This window comes from Jaculus jaculus, chromosome 6, assembly GCF_020740685.1.
Source record: "Jaculus jaculus isolate mJacJac1 chromosome 6, mJacJac1.mat.Y.cur, whole genome shotgun sequence".
Taxonomy (NCBI): Eukaryota; Metazoa; Chordata; class Mammalia; order Rodentia; family Dipodidae; genus Jaculus; species Jaculus jaculus.
In genome coordinates this window covers 64,739,622-64,761,404 of record NC_059107.1, presented here as the reverse complement: position 1 = coordinate 64,761,404, position 21,783 = coordinate 64,739,622, and the positions used below count along the sequence as shown (strand labels likewise).

The following is a 21,783-nucleotide window of genomic DNA, read 5'->3' as shown; positions in this document are numbered from 1 at the left end:
ATTCTTCATGAAGTATCAGTCTGACTTTGTGATCAAATAATGTATAGGAATTGAATTATCTGATACTGACGTGTTATTGAGGTACTTCAGAAGCTTCTTGATTTACGTATTTAAGGTTCCTAAAATTATGCCATCCCTTTGGCTGTATAGCAAACTGTTTTAATCCACAGTTGTGCCTTATTGTCCCATTAATTGTGTTCCTCAGTCCATCAATAAATACTTGTGGTTAAAACAAAAAATAAAAAATAAAAAAAAATAAAGAGAAAGTAGAAATAAAAGAGTAGAAGTGAAGCAGGAAAACTCCTAAACTGAATTCCCCTCATCCAGTTGGGAAATGTCCCCTGAGGGAAATATCTAGGGAAATCCTGCAAGTGATTTGTATGGAAAAATTAGTAGTGATAAGATAGTCTAGCTGAAGTGACATTGATAACATTGTCCTCAGCATGAGGGAATCCTCAAGTCATCCTTCCTAAATAGAACTGATTCTAGTTGAAGGCACTCTTTGTTTCTTTATGCTGTTTTGAGTTGCTGTTGTGATGGTTTCAATTTGGTGTCTCCCATAAACTCATGTGTTTTGAATTGTTTGACCAGAGTCTTGCTGGAGGAGGTATGTTGTTGGGGACACAATTATGAGTATTTTAGCTAGCTCCCCTTTGCTAGAGTTTGGCTCACTCTCCTATTGCTGCTTCCACTTGCTATGGCAGAGACGATGTTCAGACTCACCTCATGCCATCTTTTCCCTGCCATCATGGAGCTGCCTCTCAAGACTATAAGCCAAAATAAAAACATTCTTTCCATCAGCTAGCTAAAGATTGCCATAACACAAAGGTAACTGTAACAGCTATCTAGTATTCTTCATTTCAGTCTGAAGCATTTCTTCAGTAGTTGTAGGAAAATTATGTATATGACAATCTCTTCATTTTATGTTAAAATACCTTAATTGCTTCTTAAATTTTGAAGGATAGTTTTGGAAGCTATAAAGTTCTATAAAGTTCTTGGTTGGAATATTTTGTTTCAAAACCCAAGACCAGATTTTATATATATGTATAAATACATATAAAAACAATGCAAACAATTATTGAGCTTCATCTTCTGGACAAAAAGTGCCAAGTCAGCCTCTCTTCATGGAAAGCGATGACGATCTGAGGACATTTCATGTTCGCCTCCTTCGCCAGCACCAAGTCGGCCTCATCGGAGTCCTTCCATTTCATGAGGAACATCAATTCCCCACTGCTGTCTGTGGCACCAATTATTCGTTCAGGATCAAGACCTCTGGCAAAGCCTCTGGGTTTGTCAGCAGCATCTCTTTTCTTCTTTGATTTGCTTTCATCAGATTCACTGTCAGATAAAGATTTTCTTTTTGTACCATCTTTTTCTTTACCAGCCTTTTGAGAATTACGAAATGCTTCAGTTAACTCTGGACAATCTAAGTTTTCTTCAGGTTCCCAAGTATTGTCAACATCTGTAAATCCCTTCCACTTCAGGAAATACTCCACCTTCCCATTCACTACACGTTGATCCAGTACTTGTTCTACCACAGATTCTTCAGGCTCTGCCTCTTCAACTTTTTTACTCTTTCCATTCTGTTTCTTTCCCACCTTTTGCAAAGTAGTTTTATTGGAGGCCTTTTTTTTTTTTTTAATTGCAGACTGGAAGTGGGGGAGGGGGACCAGCGTTGCCCGTCGGGAATGTGAGCCTCCCCTCCGGCTCCACCTCGGGTCTGCTGCGTGGCGCTCCGGAGGGCCCCTCTGGCATTTTGAATATGACATTCATCTGCCTTCTGGCACCCATAGTTTCTGAAGGGAAATTTGTTGGAAATCTTACTCAATTGCTTACTACTCTTCTTAGCCTTCACTTCCTACTTGTGCAGAGCTTTGCGGTCAGCCATGGCTGCTATTTTTCTTCTTTTAGCATGAATATGTGCACAGTATTTTAGGTTCTTAGGACATGACTGAGCTTTTAGTGGCCCATAGGGATAGACCATTTGTTAGTTGTTCATCTTTTTTTTAATTAATTAATTTATTTATTTGCATTTATTAGTTTTCTTTTCAGCAAATACAGGCAGTTTGGTACCATTTTTTTAGGTTCATCCATGATCTACCCCCTCCCAATGGCCCCTCCTTGTTGATGTTTATGGGTCGTGCATTGTGGAGTTAGCCCACAGTTCTCGGTAGGATAAATGTCCCTGCATATCATGACCCAACATGTGACTGATGTTCTTTCTGCTCCCTCTTCCACAAAATTTCCCTGAGCCATGTTGGGTTCATTTTTGGTCTGCTTTAGTGATGAGGTGTTGGGGGCCTCTGAGGCTCTGTAATTGTTCATCTTAAGTTAATATTTAGTCTATTCTTCATCCCCAGTGTAATTCACTGTCTCATTTAGCTTTGCTGTTAAGACATTTGCTATATGCGCCATTGGGGGCAAAATGTCAGTCAGCACTTGGATGAGTTTGAGTAAAGTTAAAAAAAAAAAAAAGACGAGGTTTTTGTTGTTGTTTTTTCCTCTAGTGGGATCTTCTAGGTAGCAACACAGCTGCTAAAAATATAACACTTTGGGAATAAAGTCCATAGTGGTCCCTTCCATATCAAGCATCCTGGATATTTTCAAGGCTTTCCTGAACAAGAAAGGTAGAATAGGATTAGAGCAACTTAATATACCCCCAAGATAATTGTTTTCTTTCTGAAATTCAGCTAGGTTTTCCTGTGTAAGTGCTCCTGAATTGCTGCAATCTTTTAATTTCTGCAGCTCTGAAAATGTTGATTCTGACCATTCTTTCCCTTCTCATTATTACTACTATGGAAAGATAAAGTTCCTGAGGTCTGTATTCCACTATTCTTTTTCTGATATCACTCAAATTTGTTTAGATAAAAGTATGTTATCCAGACATGGTGGTGCATGTCTTTAATCCTAGCACTTGGGAGGCAGAGGTAGGAGTATTTCTGTGAATTCAAGGCCATCCTGTGACTACATAGTGAATTCCACATCAGCCTGGGATAGAGCTAAACTCTATCTGGGAAAAAAAAAAAAAAGTATGTTATAGTCAGATATTTCCTAATGAATAAAACAAAAAGTACTGCCAGGGATATGAAAAGATGTTCATCTCAAAAATTATACCAGAAATGTAGCCAACACTAAAATGAAATACCATTGGTAATTTACTATATTGGCAAAAATGGAACTGTTTTTATCACACACTTGCAAGAATGTAAGAGGTAAAATAATTTCCATGCATCATTGCTGGGTAGGAAAAGGCTATAACCTTTATGGAGAGCAGCATAGCAGTATCTATCAAAAACTTAAACAACACTCTAGATGGCTATAGAAGGAGTTATGAGTGAGTATGAAGTTTTAAAAGGATTGTTCATGGGCTGGAGAGATGGTTCAGCCCTTAAAGGCTCTTGCTTGCAAAGCCTGACTGGCTGGGTTTGATTCCCAAGTACTCACATAAGCCAGATGCATAAGGTGGCACACGCAAATGGAGTTTTTTCACAGTGGTCAGAGGCCCTGGTGCATTCATTCCCCCACGCATTCTGTTTCTCTACTTACCAATAAATAAATAAAATATTTTAAAAGATTGATAATGAACCAATAACATCAAAATTGAGGCTGTGTGATTAGTACCTGGAAATAAGAACATTCTAGATGTTGCTCTTCTTACTATTACACATATCCAAGTATCATGCATTGATGGTGGTGTATACTTCCAGCATGAGGCCCATAATGTCTTACTATCTTCCTTTTGTGATGTTAGTCAGCAATAACTTGTATCAAGATCCATCAATTTATTGGGAGTTAAAAATGATAGTATTCCATTTTTTATTACAGACTTCTGGCCAAGATGGTGACCACCTAACTGTGCCACAGGTCCCCAGGAAAAAAGGGCAAGACATTAAGGGTTCACTGGATCTTCTAGGGGAGAGCAATCTCCAATAGATTGCCAGTGGGAGGGCACAGAGGGGGAAAAACAGGGGATCGCTGATTCCCTTGCGGGAGGGTAGCCCTCCCCTCCCACCAAGCAACTGATGTTCCCACAGTTCCAGCTTCAGGAAACTCCGGCACTTAACTATAGGAAAAGGGTCCTGGGCCAACATAGTACCACTTGCCTCACTGCACAGGGGTGATTGCCCTCCTATCCCTGCCCACAAGTGACATTGGCCAGGCTACACCTGCTGGCCCATTGGAGCTCAGGCTCCTTTGATCAATTTGCTTGCCAAAGGGCCACCACGCCAATCAGTACCTGCGTATGGAAGCTTAGACTGCTCTGCCCACTTGCACACTTACTGCTCCAGCCGCCACATACTCACACAAGTCCAGGCCCATAGAAACTGCCATGTGAGTCCAGACTGTGTCTGTTGTTTGCACCAGCTCAGGTGCCATCCCCTCCCTGTCTGCTGCACTGGCCATCTGCCATGGTCTTGTTGCGCAGGAGCACGACTACTTCAGAGTCCCAGTGTTCCCCCGACAGAGTTTGGGATGCTTCAGTGCTTGGTGCCTCAGTGCCCCTCCTAGCACAAGCACAGGCATATTTGGCGCATTACCATGTGAGAGCTCAGGCAACTTTGGTGCCCTGGCCAGGCAGGTGCTCAGGCGGCTTTGGCAAGTGAGATCCAAAGCCCAGGCTCCTTGGCAACTGCCTCAGCCTGCTTCAGATTCCCATTGGGCTTGAGTCCAGGTGGATCCACCCATCTACGTGCCCATACACTGTGATGGGCAGACCACAGCACAAAAGAAATAACATGAAAAATCAAATGCAAGGAAATCCAGTTAGATCACCCAGTCCTACAATGAACATCTCTAATCAAAACATAGAAGATTCATTAGGATCAGAACACCAAAATGAAGCTATGAGCACTGCAACCCTGACCAAGCTACTGGTAGAACTTGCAGAAAAGCAACAAAGGACTGATAATCATGTGGAAACTGTCACCACTAGACTAGACCTAATAGATAAGAAAATGGAAGGAGTCCAAAGACAGTTAAAAGATTTGAAGGACAGTGAAAAAAAGACCTCAAAAATCAGCTGGCGATGCTAAATGAAGACATAAAGAAATGCAAGGGTGAATTCTAAGAAACATCAAGAAAATCAGAAAATGATGTGAAAAGGGAGCTTGACAGAGGGATGGAAATTATACATACAAAAGTAGTAGAAAATGAAAACCTAATTGAACAAGTCCAAAACTCTCTAGAAGCTCTCAAGTATACAGTCAGCTATGTGAAGGATAGAAACTCTGATCTGGAAGACAAGATGGAAGAAACAGTTCGAGAGTTCAAAAGTTTCTGTGAACAGAAAATGAGAGAATAGTGGGATACACTTAAACGTCCTAATCATTGGGATCATTGGGATACCAGAAGGAGGAGAAATTCAGACCAAAGGCATGGAGAACTTATTTAATAAAACAATTGAAGAAAACTTCCAGTCTCTTAAAAGAAAGATCCATCAAGATCCAAGAAGCCAATAAAACTCCAAACAGACTGGAGCAAAGGAGAAACTCTCTAAGACATATTGTTATTAAGATTCTAAACATTGACACCAAAGAGAAAATCCTAAAAGCAGCTAGGGAAAAACAGCACACCACTTTTAAAGGTAACCCCATCAGAATTACTCCAGACTTCTCAATGGAAACCCTGAAAGCTAGAAGGGCCTGGAATGAAACATTGCAAAGTCTAAGAACCTATGGCTTCCAACCCAAACTACTCTACCCAGCAAAAGTATCCCTCATAATAGATGGTGAAAGAAAAACTTTCCATGACAAAACAAGCTTTACAATTACATGAACACAAAACCATACCTACAGAGAGTATTTCAGGAAATTCTCCACAGAGAAGAAACAAATAATCACCTCAAATGTCTACAAGAAGCAGATCACATTAACCAAACTCAGAGTAGGCACAAAAAACTGCAAAGTCCATGAAAACACCAACCCACATATGCCACCACAATATGGCAGGGATCAAATCAAATCTAACAGTCATTACCCTAAATATTAATGGCCTTATTCACCCATCAAGAGACACAAACTAACAGGATGATCAAAACACTAGATCCCTCAATCTGTTGTCTTCAAGAAACCCACCTCACCACTAAAGACGGACACCTCCTCAGGGTCAAAGGGTGGAAAAAATATTTCAAGCAAACAGAAATAAGAAACAAGCAGACATAGCTATATTAATATCAGATAAAATAGACTTTAAACCAAAAATAATCAAAAAAGACAAAGAAGGCTACTTCCTACTTATCAAGGGAACGATCCATCAAGAGGATATTACAATCATAAATCTGTATGCACCAAACACAGGGGCACCACAGTTCGTAAACCAAAACCTACTTGACAATAAAACAGAAATAAGCACCAACACCATCATAGTTTGGGACTTCAATACACCATTATCAGTAATTGACAGATCATCCAAACAGAAACTCAACAGGGAAGTAAGAGAGCTCAACAAAACCATACATCACTTAGACCTAATGGACATCTACAGAACATTTCATCCCAAATCCACAGACTACACATTCTTCTCAGCAACCCATGGAACATTCTCAAAAATAGTCCATATATTGGGTCACAAAGACTGCCTCCACATATTTAGGAAGATTGACATAATTCCCTGCATGATATCAGGTCACAATGCCATATTGCTAGAAATTAACAACAAAAGACCCACCAATAATCCCAACGGCACCTGGAAACTGAAAAGCACACTTTTAAACAATAAATGGATAGTGGATGAAATGAAAAATGAAATTGCAAAATTTCTAGAATTGAATGATGATGAGAACACATTGTACCAAAACTTATGGGACACAATGCATACCATCTATCAAAGCTAAACTCAGAGCAGATTAATCTCCTCAATGAACCCATCACACTCATGGAGATTGAAAAAGTAATAAAACACCTCCCCCAAAAGAAGAGTCCAGGACCAGATGGCTTCTCAGCTGAATTCTATCAAACCTTCATGGAAGAACTCAAACCAATCTTCCTCAAAATGTGCCACACAATTGAAGAACAGGAAAAGCTACCCAACTCCTTTTATGAAGCTAGTATCACACTAATTCCAAAACCAGGCAGAGATGCCACAAGAAAAGAAAACTACTGACCTATTTCCCTGATGAACGCAGATACAAAGATCCTGAACAAAATCCTCACAAACCGAATCCAACAACACATCAAAATCTTGACCAAGTGGGATTCATCCCAGGAACACAGGGGTAGTTCAACATATGGAAATCTGTCAATGTAATACACCACATAAACAAGGTTAAACACAAAAACCACATGATCATTTTGATAGGTGCAGAAAAGGCCTTTGACAAGATACGACATCACTTCATGTCAAAACATTGGAGAGAATTAGCATGGTTGGTTCATAACATAATAAAGGCAATATACAAAGCTGCTAAGGCCCAAATAATACTTAATGGAGGGAGACTTGAGGAATTTCCATTAAGATCAGGAACAAGACAGGGTTGTCCACTCTCACCTCTGCTTTTCAATATATTACTGGAAGTCCTAGCTCAAGCAATTAGATAGGAGAAGGAAATAAAAGGGATACAATTTGGAAAGGAAGAAGTTAAGTTAGCTCTATTCGCTGATGACATGATTGTATATGTAAGAATCTCCATCCCAAAACTCTTGAAGGTGATTAACTCCTATAGCAAAGTAGCAGGATACAAAATCAATGCACAAAAATCAGTAGCCTTTCTATATGCAAATGACAAAGACACAGAGAAAGAAATAAGGAACATGGTCCCAATTTCAATAGCAACAACAAAAAAAATAAAATACTTTGGAATAATGTCAACCAAGGAAGTGGAAGATATATACAACAAAAACACAAAAACACTCAAAAAAGAAATTGAGGAGGACTTGAGAAAATGGAAAGACCTCCCATGCTCCTGGATAGGCAGAATTAACTTTGTGAGAATGGCAATCCTACCAAAGGCAATATGCAAATTCAATGCAATTCCAATTAAAATCCCTACAGTGTTCTTCACAGAGATAGAAAACAATGATCTCAAATTTCATATGGAAAGGCAGAAGGCCTCACATATCCAAACATATCCTCAGCAAAAGAAATACCTCTGGAGGCATCACAATACCTAATCTAAAGCTTTATTACAAAGCCATAGTAACAAAAACAGCATGATACTGGCATAAAAACGGGAGTATAGACCAATGGAATAGACTTGAGGACCCAGACTTTGGGTCAAACAACAATAGCTACTTGATATTTGACAAAAGCCCTAACAATATAGGCTGGAAAAAAGACAGCATCTTCAACAAATGGTGCTGGACAAACAGGATAACCATATGCAGAAAGTTGAAACTTGATCCACACATTTTGCCATGCACTACACTCAAGTCCAAATGGATCAAAGACCTCAATATAAGACCAGAAACTTGACTACTACAGAAAATATAGGAAATATATAAAAAATATAGGAGGAACTTTCCATGACATAAGAATGGAAAAAGACTTCCTGAACTAAACCCCAGTCGTTCACAATCTTAAACAGTTACTTAACCAATGGGATCACATGAAGCTGATGAGTTAGTTTCTTTGCAGACTCACATACAATAAGCAAAGCCAATAGATTACCCACAGAATGGGAGAAAATATTTGCAGGTTATCCAACCAACAGAGGCCTAATTTGAATAATCTACAAAGAACTCAAAAATCTAAACAGTAAGAAGTCAAACACCCCACTCACAAAATGGGGCAAAGAGCTGAACAGGCAGTTCACAGAGGAAGAAATACAAACGGCAAACACACACTTAAGAAAATGTTCATCATCCCTGATCATCAGAGAAATGCAAAGTAAAACAACTATGAGATTCCACCTTCCCCCAATAAGGATAGCAAACATCAAAAAATCAAATGAAGGCCTGGAGAGATGGCTGGGCTGGAGAGATGGCTTAGCTGTTAAGTGCTTGCCTGTGAAGCCTAAGGACCCTGGTTCAAGGCTCGATTCCCCAGGACTCATGTTAGACAGATGCACAAGGGGGCACATGCGTCTGGAGTTCGTTTGCAGTGGTTGGAAGCCCTGGTGTGCCCATTCTCTCTCTCTGCCTCTTTCTCTCTCTGTCACTCTCAAATAAATAAATAAAAATTAACAAACAAAAATTTTTAAAAAATCAAATGAAAATAAATGCTGGCGAGGATATGGAGAAGTAGGAACACTTATCCATTGTTGGTGGGAATGTAGGATGGCACAACCACTATGGAAAGTAATATGGAGACTCCTGGAAAAGCAGACTACAGAGACACTAATAGACCCAGTTATTCCCTTACTGGGCATCTACCCTAAAACCTTAAAACCACAGGCCAGAGAGATTTGCTCAACTATTTGTAGTGGCTCAATTTGTAATAGCTAAGAGCTGGAATCAACCCAGATGTCCATCACTAGAAGAATGGATAACTAAGATGTGGTATATCTACACAATGGAATTCTATACAGCAGTAAGAAAAAATGACACAATGAAATTTGAGGAAAAATGGTTGAACCTGGAGCAGATCATTCTCAGTGAACTTAACCCAATCACTGAAAAAATATCGCCACATAGTCTCACTCATCTACAACACCTAACTTGAATCTACCCAAGATGCCTTACATACCCAACAAGCATCTCGTGGACTAGTCAATAGGAGGGGTGGGGCAACAGAGGGGTGAGAAACACAAATCTAGACCCAAAAGGCAATGGTGCCATAAAATTCTACATCCTAAAAGGCAGACCAAATGGCTGAACCTTCACCAGGCCCTTACAGGGAACACCTGAACCACAAGACACTGGAGAGGGTATGATGAAGACTAATATTAATCTTCTATAGCTTCCCTCCCTCCCTTGCTCCCTTCCTCCCCCCCCCTTCTCTCTCTTCTCTCTAACTCTTGTATATTAGTTATCTTTTTCTTCCTTTTCTTAGTGGGCACTGACCTGTAACTCCCAGTACCAGTATGTGGCTATCATCCACAATGAGCTTTTGATCAGAGAGACCTGGGAAATAAGTCAGAACCATATCCAAACATAAGCCCACTCTCCATTATCAAGCTACCATCAATCATGGGCTACAAGAGGGCCTATACCTATTAAATTCTCTATTAAAAAAAAAGGGTTATCTCATTTGTCTGGTGCTAACTTACTCTCTGTTGGAGAATCTGCTTCTCTTTTTCAGATAGATGTAGATCCTAAGGAGAGAACCAACCCATCATACCCCAAAAGGGCCCCGGCTGAAACTGAGAATAATTGGCGAAATAAGCAAGGGTGCTGTTTTCTTGGTGAACCAGGTACCAGCACAAGGGTGAAGGAGATCAACACAGAGAAAAATCAACTCCTACCAAATCAGAGATCCAGAGACCCAGAGGCCCCCAACACCTCATCACTGAAGCAGACCAAAATTGAACCCAGATACCAGATGTACAAGACGATGCAGGTGTCTGGACTTTGTTTGCAGTAGCTGGAGGCCCTGATGTAACCATTCACTCTCTCTTTCTGCCTCTTTCTCTCTTTCTCTCCCTATCTCTCATAAATAAATAAATAAATAAATAAAATATTTCTAATAAGGAAAGAGAGAGGGAGAGTATGGGTGTGGCACTGCAAACAAACTCCTTATGCATGCACCACTTTGTGCAATGGCCTTTACATAGGTACTGGGGACTTGAATCTGGGCCAGTAGCCTTTGGCTCAACCCAGCTAGGCCTGGGCTGAGCCATCCCAGGTCCAACCAAGGGGAAAAAACTCACCCACAGCTGGAAGTTCCCAAGTGGTCAGAGAGCCTGTCCTCCCCTTACAAAGATATTTATACCTTATAGGGGTGGACTGTCTTCTGGCTCAGGTGAACCAGAGGGACAGCTGGTTGGTTTGGGGTAGGGACTATCTCAGGAAGATGCTAGCCCTGGCACCAAGTTCCAGGGACTGAACTTGATAAATTACAATGTTTAAATCCTATGAAAGGCCTCCCTCCCAGAAGGGGTCCAGGTCGTTTGTGGAAAAACAGGTCTAAGGAACTAGGTGAGAGATAAGAAGTCAGATCATCTTTGATTTCTAGCAAGTGCAGACTTTCCTACCATTTTTACTTTCAGAGGTCCAGTCACACTAGCTGTACCCCCTCTCAGAGCTTTTGGGAAGTGGGCCCCTGCTAGAAGTATGTCACCAAGAGTAGACCTTAGGATGGAGTTCAGCCCTGTGTTCAGAGTCAGTTTGTGCTTGCTGTTCTTTCTCTGCTGTGGATGGTGAAGTAAGCCAGCTTCTTCTGCCATGATGAAGTTTCCCTTGAAACTTTAAGCCAGAAATAAACCCCTTCCTTTCATAAGCTGCTTCTGGTCAGTTGTTCATCCCAACAAATAGAAGGTAAGTGCAACAGAAAGTTTGTGCTAAGAGTAGGGTCATTGCTATGGTGAATCTGACCATGTAGGCTTTGGCTTTTTGGAACTTGTTTGCAGGGGAAATATGGAAGGATCTAGTACCTTGGAATGGAGAAGACTTGCAGTGTTATAAGTAGAGCTTGATGGGCTATTCTAGTGAGAGTCTGAAAATGCTACATGTAGAGAGAACTGTGGACTATGGAGGCTTGGCTTGTGAAATTTCAAACTTGAAGGAAAGAACTTTGTTGGAACCACGCTACTGGCAGAAAAGTTGGCTGCATTCTGCCCACATCCTGAGAATTTGAGCAAAATTGAATGTCAAAAAAGAAAAAAAAAAAGGAAATTTTATTACGCCAGGCCAATATTACACAAGATTCATGAACAAATACTAATAACCATGGTAAATTGCTAAGTTTTAAAGATAAATAAATTTTACAAATGTGCAGGAAGATTTCATCTTTGAAAAAGTTTCCTGTGAGTTGAAAAGTCAATAGGGCCGCCGGAAGCGCCTGGACAATGGGGACCCGGGACGACGAGTATGACTACCTATTTAAAGGTGCGACCGGCGGGCCCAGACCCACGAGGGTGATGCAGAGATGTGGCACCAGGCGGGTCAGGGCCGCGCTCTGGAGCGGTGAGGCCGAAGGTGGAGTTCGGGGGTTGAGGCCTGGCAGGTACCACCGTGGTGCGGTGGGTGCACTGCCAGTATATGACATTGCCAAGCACCTGACATATGAGAATGTAGAGCGCTGGCTAAAGGAGCTGCGGGACCATGCAGACAGCAACATCGTCATCATGCTGGTGGGCAACAAAAGTGACCTACGCCACCTGCGGGCTGTGCCCACTGACGAGGCCCGCGCCTTTGCAGAAAAGAACAATTTATCCTTCATTAAGACCTCAGCCTTGGATTCTACCAACGTAGAGGAAGCATTCAAGAACATTCTCACAGAAATCTACCGCATTGTGTCACAGAAGCAAATTGCTGACCGTGCAGCTCATGATGAGTCCCCTGGCAATAATGTGGTGGACATCAGCGTGCCACCCACCACTGAGGGACAGAAGCCCAACAAGTTGCAGTGCTGCCAGAACCTGTGACTACCCCACATCTCCACCTTCACCCAGCGTGCGTGCAAGGCTGGTCTCGGCCCACCCTTCACCAGTGTCCTGGCCCTCCCCCTCATCCCTCTGGGACTGTCCCCACCCTTCAAATGAGCTCTGCCTGTCAGCCACCCAGCCCAGGAAGAGCAGAGCATCAAGCAACCTCCCTCTAGCCTGTTTGAGAGAAGCTAGAAGCCCTTGCTTGTGTACTTGCTTTCCTTGGGTCCCTGTGGGCATCTTGACTAGGTGGGGAGATTGGCAAGATGGATAGTGCCAGCCAGAGGTGAGGAGGAAGAGTGGACAGAGCTGGCTTCTCCCATTTTCCATGGCAGACTCCAGGGAGCAATGACTTCCCTTTCACTCTGGCCAGTTGGCCCAGCTGGTCCACATCCCCACCCAGACCCATCTCTAGGCTGATACCCAAAGAGCCAGGCAGCAGGGCTTGGGTAGGTGGACGTTTGACCCTGCCTCCCGCCTGTACCTCCACAGCCAGTGCAGCCTTGAGTGCTCCTGGGCCTGCGAAACTTCTGCTCCTGCCTATAGATTCATGCTGGGAGAAGATTCCCTCACCCCTTTTCTTGCCCTCCTCTGCACGCAGCAATTCCTTTAGCCCCACCTGTCTTCCCTTCTCTGTCTTGTCTCCCTGTCTGGTCAGGAACCTATTTGCAAGTGAAGCAATATTTCCATGTTTTGTATATATAACTGCTCTTGTAGACTTTGGTTTTTGTTATTGTAGAGAAACACAGATTCTTTATACCCTTTGTAAGATTTATGCCAAACCCCAGCTCTTGATCTCTTATTTTCCCTGTGGCCCCTGCACTGTTGCCCATTACTAAAATGTATAAGCCAACTTCCTGTACAGAAAAAAAAAAAGAAAAGTCAATAGGGCTCACTGGAGGGAACATTCAGAATGAAGAAAAGGGAGGGCTGTGGGAAGGGATTATGATCACGGCATATTGTCTGTATCTATAGAAGTTAATAAAAAATTACAAAATAAAAAAAAGTAATGGACTGCTCTGTGTGGCAGAAAGTCTATAACACAAAGACATAAAAGATGTAGTTTGCCACACAAAAAAAAATGTAAACAATTTTGAAGTTACAGACATGGAAACTGGTTTTAGACTTAAGTTGCAATTGTTAAGAAGATTATCACCATATAAGGTGGTCCAGCTTGCTTTGCACTGGGACAATGATAAAGATGCTCTGAGGGTGGAAACTCACACATAGGAGGCTCAAGCTAGTAAGAATGCAAAGTCTTTGGAAAGGAGGGGGCTTGAAAAAAGACTGAGTATCTTTCTCTTCAAGGTCAAGCTTTATGTGCCCCCCCTCCTGGATTTGCAAATTTTTAAATCCACCCACTACTGGTTTGGGAAGCATGAGATAAGTGACAAAGAGAGTCATGAAGTCAACACTGTTCCAGAAATAGCTAAGATGTGCCAATGCGAATCAGGGCTGAGATTCCTGCATGGAGACCCAGTAAGGCCACTATATGGAGCTATGAAGATGAACTGTGGGTTGCATTGGAAACCCAAGGAATGTAGAAATACAAGGACTGTGGGACAGCTTCCAAGGAGAGTTGCTGGCTTGAAATGGAGTTTTCTCCAGGCTGTGAGGAGCCCAGCTGGAGGGGTTGAATTGGAATCCAGAGACTTTGTCAATGCTTACAGATGTTGCACTTGGAACTTCAGATGTTTAATATTTACCTGCCAATTATTGATCTTGCATTGGTCCAGTCTCTCCTTGTTATGGCTTTGTTTTGCAATGAGAATGTTTGCTCTGTGTAATTTATGTGTTGGGAGTATGCAACTTGTGTTTTGATTTTACAGAGCTAACAGTTAAGAAGCAGTATTGAATTTCAGGTGAGACTTTGGACTTTTGAATAATGTCAAAGTTTAGAAAGACTATGGGGACTTTTGAAGAGTTAACAAGTGCAATTTATATTGTGAGATGATCATGAGTCTATAGAGTCAGAGGTAGACTGTGATGGTTTTGAATGTAATGCCCACATAACCTTAGGTGTCTGTGATTAAGTTTCCTACTTAGTTTCCATCTAGAAGAGCATTTGGGAAGTGGATCCCTGCTGGAGGAAGTGTGTCACTAAGACCAAGCCTTGGGATGCAATTCAGCCCTTTGTGTTTAGAGGCAGCTCATACTTGCTATTCTATTTCTCTCTCTCTGATATGGATGTATTATGAAGTGAGCCAGCTTCCCCCCACCCATGATGAAGCTTACTCTAGAAACTATAAGCCTAAAATAAACCCTCTCCTCCCATAAACTGCTTCTGGTCAGGTCTTTGTTCCAGCAATGAGAAGGTAACTGCAATAAAAGACAAATCCAGATGAGGGGTGTTAAGGATGGCATCTGACCTCTCCAATCCTCAGAGCCATCTGTGAAACCAGGGACACCTACTTCATGACATTAGGAGAGCTAATGAGATAATTGCTTTACACTTAAAACAATGTGAGCCACATAGTTATTTTGTAATTATAGTTATTTCCTGCAGTAATTTATATCATTAAAACTGTCCATGGTTCTTCAGAATTTAAGATATTCTGCTTGAGTCTATTATATTTTTGCTATATTTGCCTTATTTTCACATGATTAGTCTTTTCTATATTGATAAGAGAAAGAACATGGGTTTGGAGCTCAAGTCCTTGTTCCTATGTATCTATGTGACTATGGTCAGTTTATAACATTATTTTATGCTGAATATCTTACACACTCATTTCTAAGGTTAAATGAGCCGAGGTTTCATAGTTCATGACGTTAGGTAGTGTGTAATCCTGGTCTGTCTTCTTGATAAAGATCCTCCTTTTCCAATACACAAATATCACAAACTCATTTAACTCAAAAGCTGAAGTCATGATTATACTGGAAAATATAAATGAGTGGTCTATGACAACTATAAGTGGTATGCATAAAGGAAAGGGAATAGTGACTGTCCAAGGAAAGGACAGAATGGTGACAGGACCAGGGTATATGCTGATAGCCTAGCCTTTGGGCAAGGTAGATGGAAATCAAGGGCTTTAATTCTTATTTTTTAATTTTTATTAGCATTTTCCATGATTATAAAAAAATATCCCATGGGAATTCCCTCCCTACCCCCCCCCCACACACTTTCCCCTTTGAAATTCCATTCTCCATCATGTTACCTCCCCATCACAATCATTGTACTTACATATACACAATATCAACCTATTAAGTACCCTCCTCCCTTCCTTTCTCTTCCCTTTATGTCTCCTTTCTAACTTACTGGCCTCTGCTACTAAGTATTTCATTCTCATGCAGAAGCCCAATCATCTGTAGCTAGGATCCACATATGAGAGAGAACATGTGGCGCTTGGCTTTCTGGGCCTGGGTTACCTCACTTAGTATAATCCTTTCCAGGTCCATCCATTTTTCTACAAATCTCATAACTTCATTTTTCTTTACCGCTGAGTAGAACTCCATTGTATAAATGTGCCACATCTTCATTATCCACTCATCAGTTGAGGAACATCTAGGCTGGCTCCATTTCCCAGCTATTATAAACTGAGCAGCAATAAACATGGTTGAGCACCTACTTCTAAGGAAATGAGATGATTCCTTTGGATATATGCCTAGGAATAATATAGCTGGGTCATATGGTAGATCAATCTTTAACTGTTTTAGGAACCACCACACTGATTTCCACATTGCCTGGACCAGATTGCATTCCCACCAGCAGTGTAGAAGGGTTCCTCTTTTTCCACATCCCCGCCAACATTTATGATCATTTGTTTTCAAGATGGTGACCAACCTGACAGGAGTGAGATGGAATCTCAATGTAGTTTTAATCTGCATTTCCCTGATGACTAGTGACGTAGAACATTTTTTTAGATGCTTATATGCCATTCATATTTCTTCCTTTGAGAATGCTCTATTTAGCTCCATAGCCCATTTTTTGATTGGCTTGTTTTATTCCTTATTATTTAACTTTTTGAGTTCTTTATATATCCTAGATATTAATCCTCTATCAGATATATAGCTGGCAAAGATTTTTTTTCCCCTTCTGTAGGTTGCCTCTTTGCTTTTTTCACTGTGTCCTTTGCAGTGCAAGATCTTGGTAATTTCATGAGGTCCCAGTGGTTAATCTGTGGTTTTATTGCCTGAGCAATTGGGGTTGTATTCAGAAAGTCTTTGCCAAGACCAATATGTTGAAGGGTTTCCTCTAGCAGTTTCAGAGTTTCAGGTCTCATGTTAAGGTCTTTAATCCATTTGGACTTAATTCTTGTGCATGGTGAGAGAGAAGAGTCTATTTTCATCCTTCTGCAGATATATATCCAGTTTTCCCAACACCATTTGCTGAAGAGGCTGTCTTTTCTCCAATGAGTATTTTGGACAATTTTATCAAATATCTGGTGGCTATAGCTATTTGGGCTTACATCTGGGTCCTCTATTCTGTTCCACTGATCTACATGTCTGTTTTTGTGCCAGTACCATGCTGTTTTTGTTACTATGGCTCTGTAGTATAGGTTAAAATCAGGTATGGTGATACCACCAGCCTTATTTTTGTTGCTCAGTATTATTTTAAATATTCGAGGTTTTTTTTGTGATTCCAAATGAATTTTTGGATTTTTTCTATTTCCATGAAGAATGCTTTTGGAATTTTGATAGGGATTGCATTAAATGTGTAGATTGCTTTTGGTAAGATTGCCATTTTCACAATATTGATTCTTCCAATCTAGGAACAAGGGATGTTTCTCCCACTTTCTAGTGTCTTCTGCAATTTCTTGCTTGAGTGTTTTAAAGTTCTCATTGTAGAGATTCTTTACTTCCTTGGTTAGGTTTATTCCAAGGTATTTTTTTTTATGCAATTGTGAATGGGAGTGATTCTCTGATTTCCTCCTCTGTGTGTTTGTTGTTAGCATATAAGAAGGCTGCTGATTTCTGTGTATTTATTTTGTATCCTGCCACAAGGCTGTAGGTTTTGATCAACTCTAATAGTTTGCTAGTAGAGTTTTTAGGGTCCTTTATGTATAGAATCATGTCATCTGCAAATAATAATAACTTGATTTCTTCCTTTCCAAATTGTATCCCTTTTATGTGTGTCTCTTGCCTTATTGCTATGGCTAAGACTTCCAGAACTATATTAAATAAAAGTGGGGACAGTGGACACCCTTGGTCTTGTTCCTGATTTTAGTGGAAAAGCTTCCAGTTTTTCCCCATTTAGTAATATGTTCGCTGTAGGCTTGTCATAAATAGCTTTTATTATATTGAGATATGTTCCTTCTATTCCCAGTCTCTGTAGGACTTTTATCATGAAGGGATGTTGGATTTTGTCAAATGCTTTTTCTGCGTCCAATGAGATAATCATGTGATTTTTGTCCTTTAACCCATTTATATAATGTATTACATTTATAGATTTGATGTATTGGACCATCCCTGCATCTCTGGGATAAAGCCTACTTGGTCAGGGTGAATGATCTTTTTGATATACTCTTGTATTCTGTTTACCAATATTTTGTTGAGAATTTTTGCATCTATGTTCATGAGGGAGATTGGTCTGTAATTTTCTTTTTTTGTTCTATCTTTGCCTGGTTTTGGTATCAGGGTGATGCTGGCCTCATAGAAGGAGTTTGGTAGAATTCCTTCTTTTTCTATTTCCTGGAAAAGCTTAAGAAGCAATGGTGTTAGCTCTTCCTTAAAGGTCTGGTAAAATTCAGCAGTGAATCCATCTGGGCCTGGGCTTTTTTTAGTTGAGAGATTATTGATAACTGTTCAGATCTCCATGTTTGTTACATGTCTATTTAAGTGATTAATCTCATTTTGATTTAATTTAGATAGGTCATATAAATCAAGGAAATCATCCATTTCTTTCAGATTTTCATACTTTGTTGAGTATATGCTTTAATGGTATGTCCCTATGATTTTTTGAATTTGTCTGGAATCTGTTGTGATGTTACCTTTTTCATCTCTGATTTTATTAATTTGGGTCTCTTCTCTCTTTCTTTTGGTCAGATTTTCTAAGGGTTTATCAATCTTGTTTATCCTTTCAAAGAAACTCTTTGTTTTATTTAATTCTTTGGATTGTTTTTTTGTTGTTGTTGTTGTTTGTTTCTATTTCATTAATTTTTGCCCTAATCTTTATTGTTTCTTCCTGCCTACTGATTTTTGGTTTGCCTTGTTCTTCTTTTTCCAAGGCTTTAAGGTGCAGCATTAGGTCATTTACTTGAGACCTTTCTAATTTCTTAGTATAGGCACTTAAGCCTATAAATTTATCTCTTAGAACTGCCTTCATTGTGTCCCAGAGATTTTGATATGTTGTGTTCTCATTATCGTTTGACTCTATAAATTTTTTGATTTCCTTCTTGATTTCTTCATTGACCATTTCATCATTTAGTAGTATATTGTTTAGTTTCCATGAGTTTGTGTATGCTCTATAGCCTTTCTTGCTACTGATTTGTAGTTTAATTCCATTGTGGTCAGAGAGAATGCAAGGAATTATTTCAATTTTCCTGAAATTGTTAAGATTTGCTTTTTGTCCTAATATATGGTCTATTTTAGAGAATGTTCCATGTGCTGCTGAAAAGAATGTATATTCTGCAGCCTTTGGATGAAATGTCCTGTATATATCTGTTAGGTGCATTCCTTCTATGACCTCATTTAGTCCAGATGCTTCTCTGTTTATTTTCTCCCAGGATGACCTGTCAATTGATGAAAGTGGGGTGTTAAAGTCACCCACCACCACTGTGTTTGGTGTTATCTGAGACCTTAGTTCTAATAGTGTTTGTTTGATGAATTTGGGATCCCCTATGTTAGGTGCATATATGTTTAGGATTTTAATGTCCTCCTGTTGGAGCGTACGCTTAATCAATATAAAGTGACCTTCCTTATCTTTCTTGACTAATGTTGGACTAAAGTCTACCTTGTCAGATATTAGGATAGCAACCCCTGCTTGTTTTCTAGGCCCATTTGCTTGAAACACCGTCTTCCAACCTTTCACCCTAAGATAATGTCTATCCTTTGTAGAAAGATGAGTTTCTTGGAGACAACAAATTGTAGGATCCTACTTTTTAACCCAGTCTGCAAACCTATGTTTTTCATTTGGGCATTGAGGCTGTTGATATTAAGAGATATTATTGAAAGGTGTGTATTTATGTTTGCATTTTTTTTGTTGTTGTTGTGGTTCCGGTTCTACCTGTGCTCTCTTGTGTTAACTAATATTTGAGTATTGCTTGTTTTTTCTAGGTTCCTTATATGTGTGCTTTTCCTTTTCTTCAGCATCGAGGATTCTATCAAGTATTTTCTGTAGAGCTGGTTTTGTCTTCAAATAGTCTTTAACCTGCTTTTGTCATGGAATGTCCTTATTTCTCCATCTATTTGAATGGATAGCTTTGCAGGATAAAGTAAACTTGGTTGACAGTTGTTATCTTTCAGAACTTGGCATATATCACTCCAAGCCCTTCTGGCTTTAAAAGTTTGTGTTGAATAATCTGCTGTAATCCTGATGGGCTTGCTTTTGTAGGTAACTTGATTTTTCTCTCTAACTGCTTTCAATATTTTTTCTTTGATGTGTGTGTTTGGAAGTTTGATTATAATATGACGAGGAGAGGTTCTTTCCAGGTTTTGTCTGGCTGGGGTTCTAAAGGCTTCCTTTATCTGCATTGGCACCTCTTTCCCAATTTGGGGGAAATTTTCTTCTATGATTTTGTTGAACATGCCTACTATGCCTTTGGAATGGAATTCTTCTCCTTCTACTATGCCCTGAATTCTTATATTTGATCTTTTCATAGTGTCCCAAATATCTTGAAATTCCCACTCATACTTTTCTGTAAGTTTGTCTTTCTCTTTGTTGGACTGTATTAGATCTGCCACCTGGTCGTCTAGCTTAGATATTCTGTCCTCTCCATCCATTCTACTGGTGAGATTTTCTAGAGTTTTTTATTTCATTAACTGTGTTCTTCATTGCTAGTAATTCTGACTGGTTTTTCTTTATTTTTTCTATTTCCTTATTTATGTCTTGTATTGCCTTCTTTATTTCATGAAATTGGTGTCCTGCATCTTCTTTGATTCCTTTGATTTCCTCTTTGACTGCTTTGATTTGTTCTTTGACTTCTTTGAACATATTTACAATTATTCTTTTGAAATTTTTTTCAGGCATTTCATCTAAGTTGTTCTCACTGGAGGTCATTTCTGATGCATCAGTAGTTTTAGGTGGATTTACATTGTCTTGCTTTTTAGTGTTTCTCATGTTACAATGTATATATTTTTGCATCTTGGATTAAGTTCATGCTTGGATTTTCTAGCTAGCTGGGTATTCTTAGCTGTATCAGTTAATTTGATGTTATATATTTTCAGGGTAGGAGCTTAAGGTGTTAGGTGTGGCTCTTAAGACTCTCAGAGTAGCTACAAAGGTGCTCCTAGGGGTTGAGTTTCCCTGCTATGGGAGTATTCAAGTAGGCTGAGTGGAATAAAATACAAGTTGATTCTAAAATTTAACTAAACACTGTACACATTCAATCAAATACAGCCCCAAGTATGTATGCCAGAGTAGTTATTATAACAACCAGATCCTCTATCAACAAAGAGGTTAAGATTTCTGGTCTGTTGAGGGATCCAAGTTAGCTTGTGACCAAGTGAGAACCTTCCCTGGTGCAATCCCAGTTACCTTGGATGATTTTGGTCTCAGTCAAGTTGCTGCCTGGGTCATAGGGCTGCTGTTCTGATTTCTGGAGCTGAGCACTGGCTTTTCCTGTTGGGCAAACCGAGCCTGGCAAGTGTGGCCCTGCAGATCAGCACCCCTGCTGCTGGAACTGCTGCTGCTAAAGCTGCCACTGCTGGGTCTGTAGCTGCTGCTGCTGGGTCCACTGCCGCTGCTGCCACTGAGGCTGTTGCTGCTGGATCTGCCACTGCTGCCTCTGAAGCTGCTGCTGCTGGGTCCTCCACTGCTGCTGCTATTGGATCTGCTGCTGCTTGGGCCGCTGTTACCGGTGCCTGAGCCGCTGATGTTGCTCCCAGACTCTGCTCCTGCTTGGGTCCTGCTGTCAGCCTGGCCGGGTCCCGGGACTGCTGCTCTCTTCACTGGAGCTGGGCTCAGGTGGTGGGGGAGGGGAGGGAGCCGCAGCTGCTCTGATTCTCTCTCTACTCCACATGTTCTTCTACCTCGTGGTCTGCTCCTCCGTTGCTCACTGCCGCTCTCCCTTCATGTTTCCTGAGTTGCAGAGTGCCCCGCTGTGAGTGGAAGCTCCCGCACCTGGGTTTTCCTCTGGCTGGAGCAGAGCTTGGCCGCTTTCTGGTGCGCAGCCACCACCATGGTTAGCGGAGCTGCCAGGGGCCGCTTTTGCCGGCCTGTGCGGGCT

The 21,783-nt window shown here is 40.7% G+C and overlaps 1 protein-coding gene and 1 pseudogene across 1 annotated transcript; one reads left to right on the top strand and one right to left on the bottom strand.

Annotated features, from left to right (window-relative positions):
• Nucleotides 1-1,075: 1,075 nt before the first annotated feature.
• Nucleotides 1,076-1,631, bottom strand: LOC101609994 (annotated as a pseudogene).
• Nucleotides 1,632-11,881: 10,250 nt separating this feature from the next.
• LOC101609706 (ras-related protein Rab-11B-like) lies at nucleotides 11,882-13,313 on the top strand. Its single transcript, XM_045152198.1, has one exon. It carries the CDS (start codon nucleotides 11,882-11,884, stop codon nucleotides 12,458-12,460), a length of 579 nt encoding a protein of 192 aa, XP_045008133.1. The 3' UTR covers nucleotides 12,461-13,313.
• Nucleotides 13,314-21,783: the final 8,470 nt, after the last annotated feature.

Bases quoted from the DNA above. Each gene is read 5' to 3' on its own strand.
- LOC101609706 (XM_045152198.1), top strand. From the start codon at position 11,882: ATGGGGACCCGGGACGACGAGTATGACTACCTATTTAAAGGTGCGACC.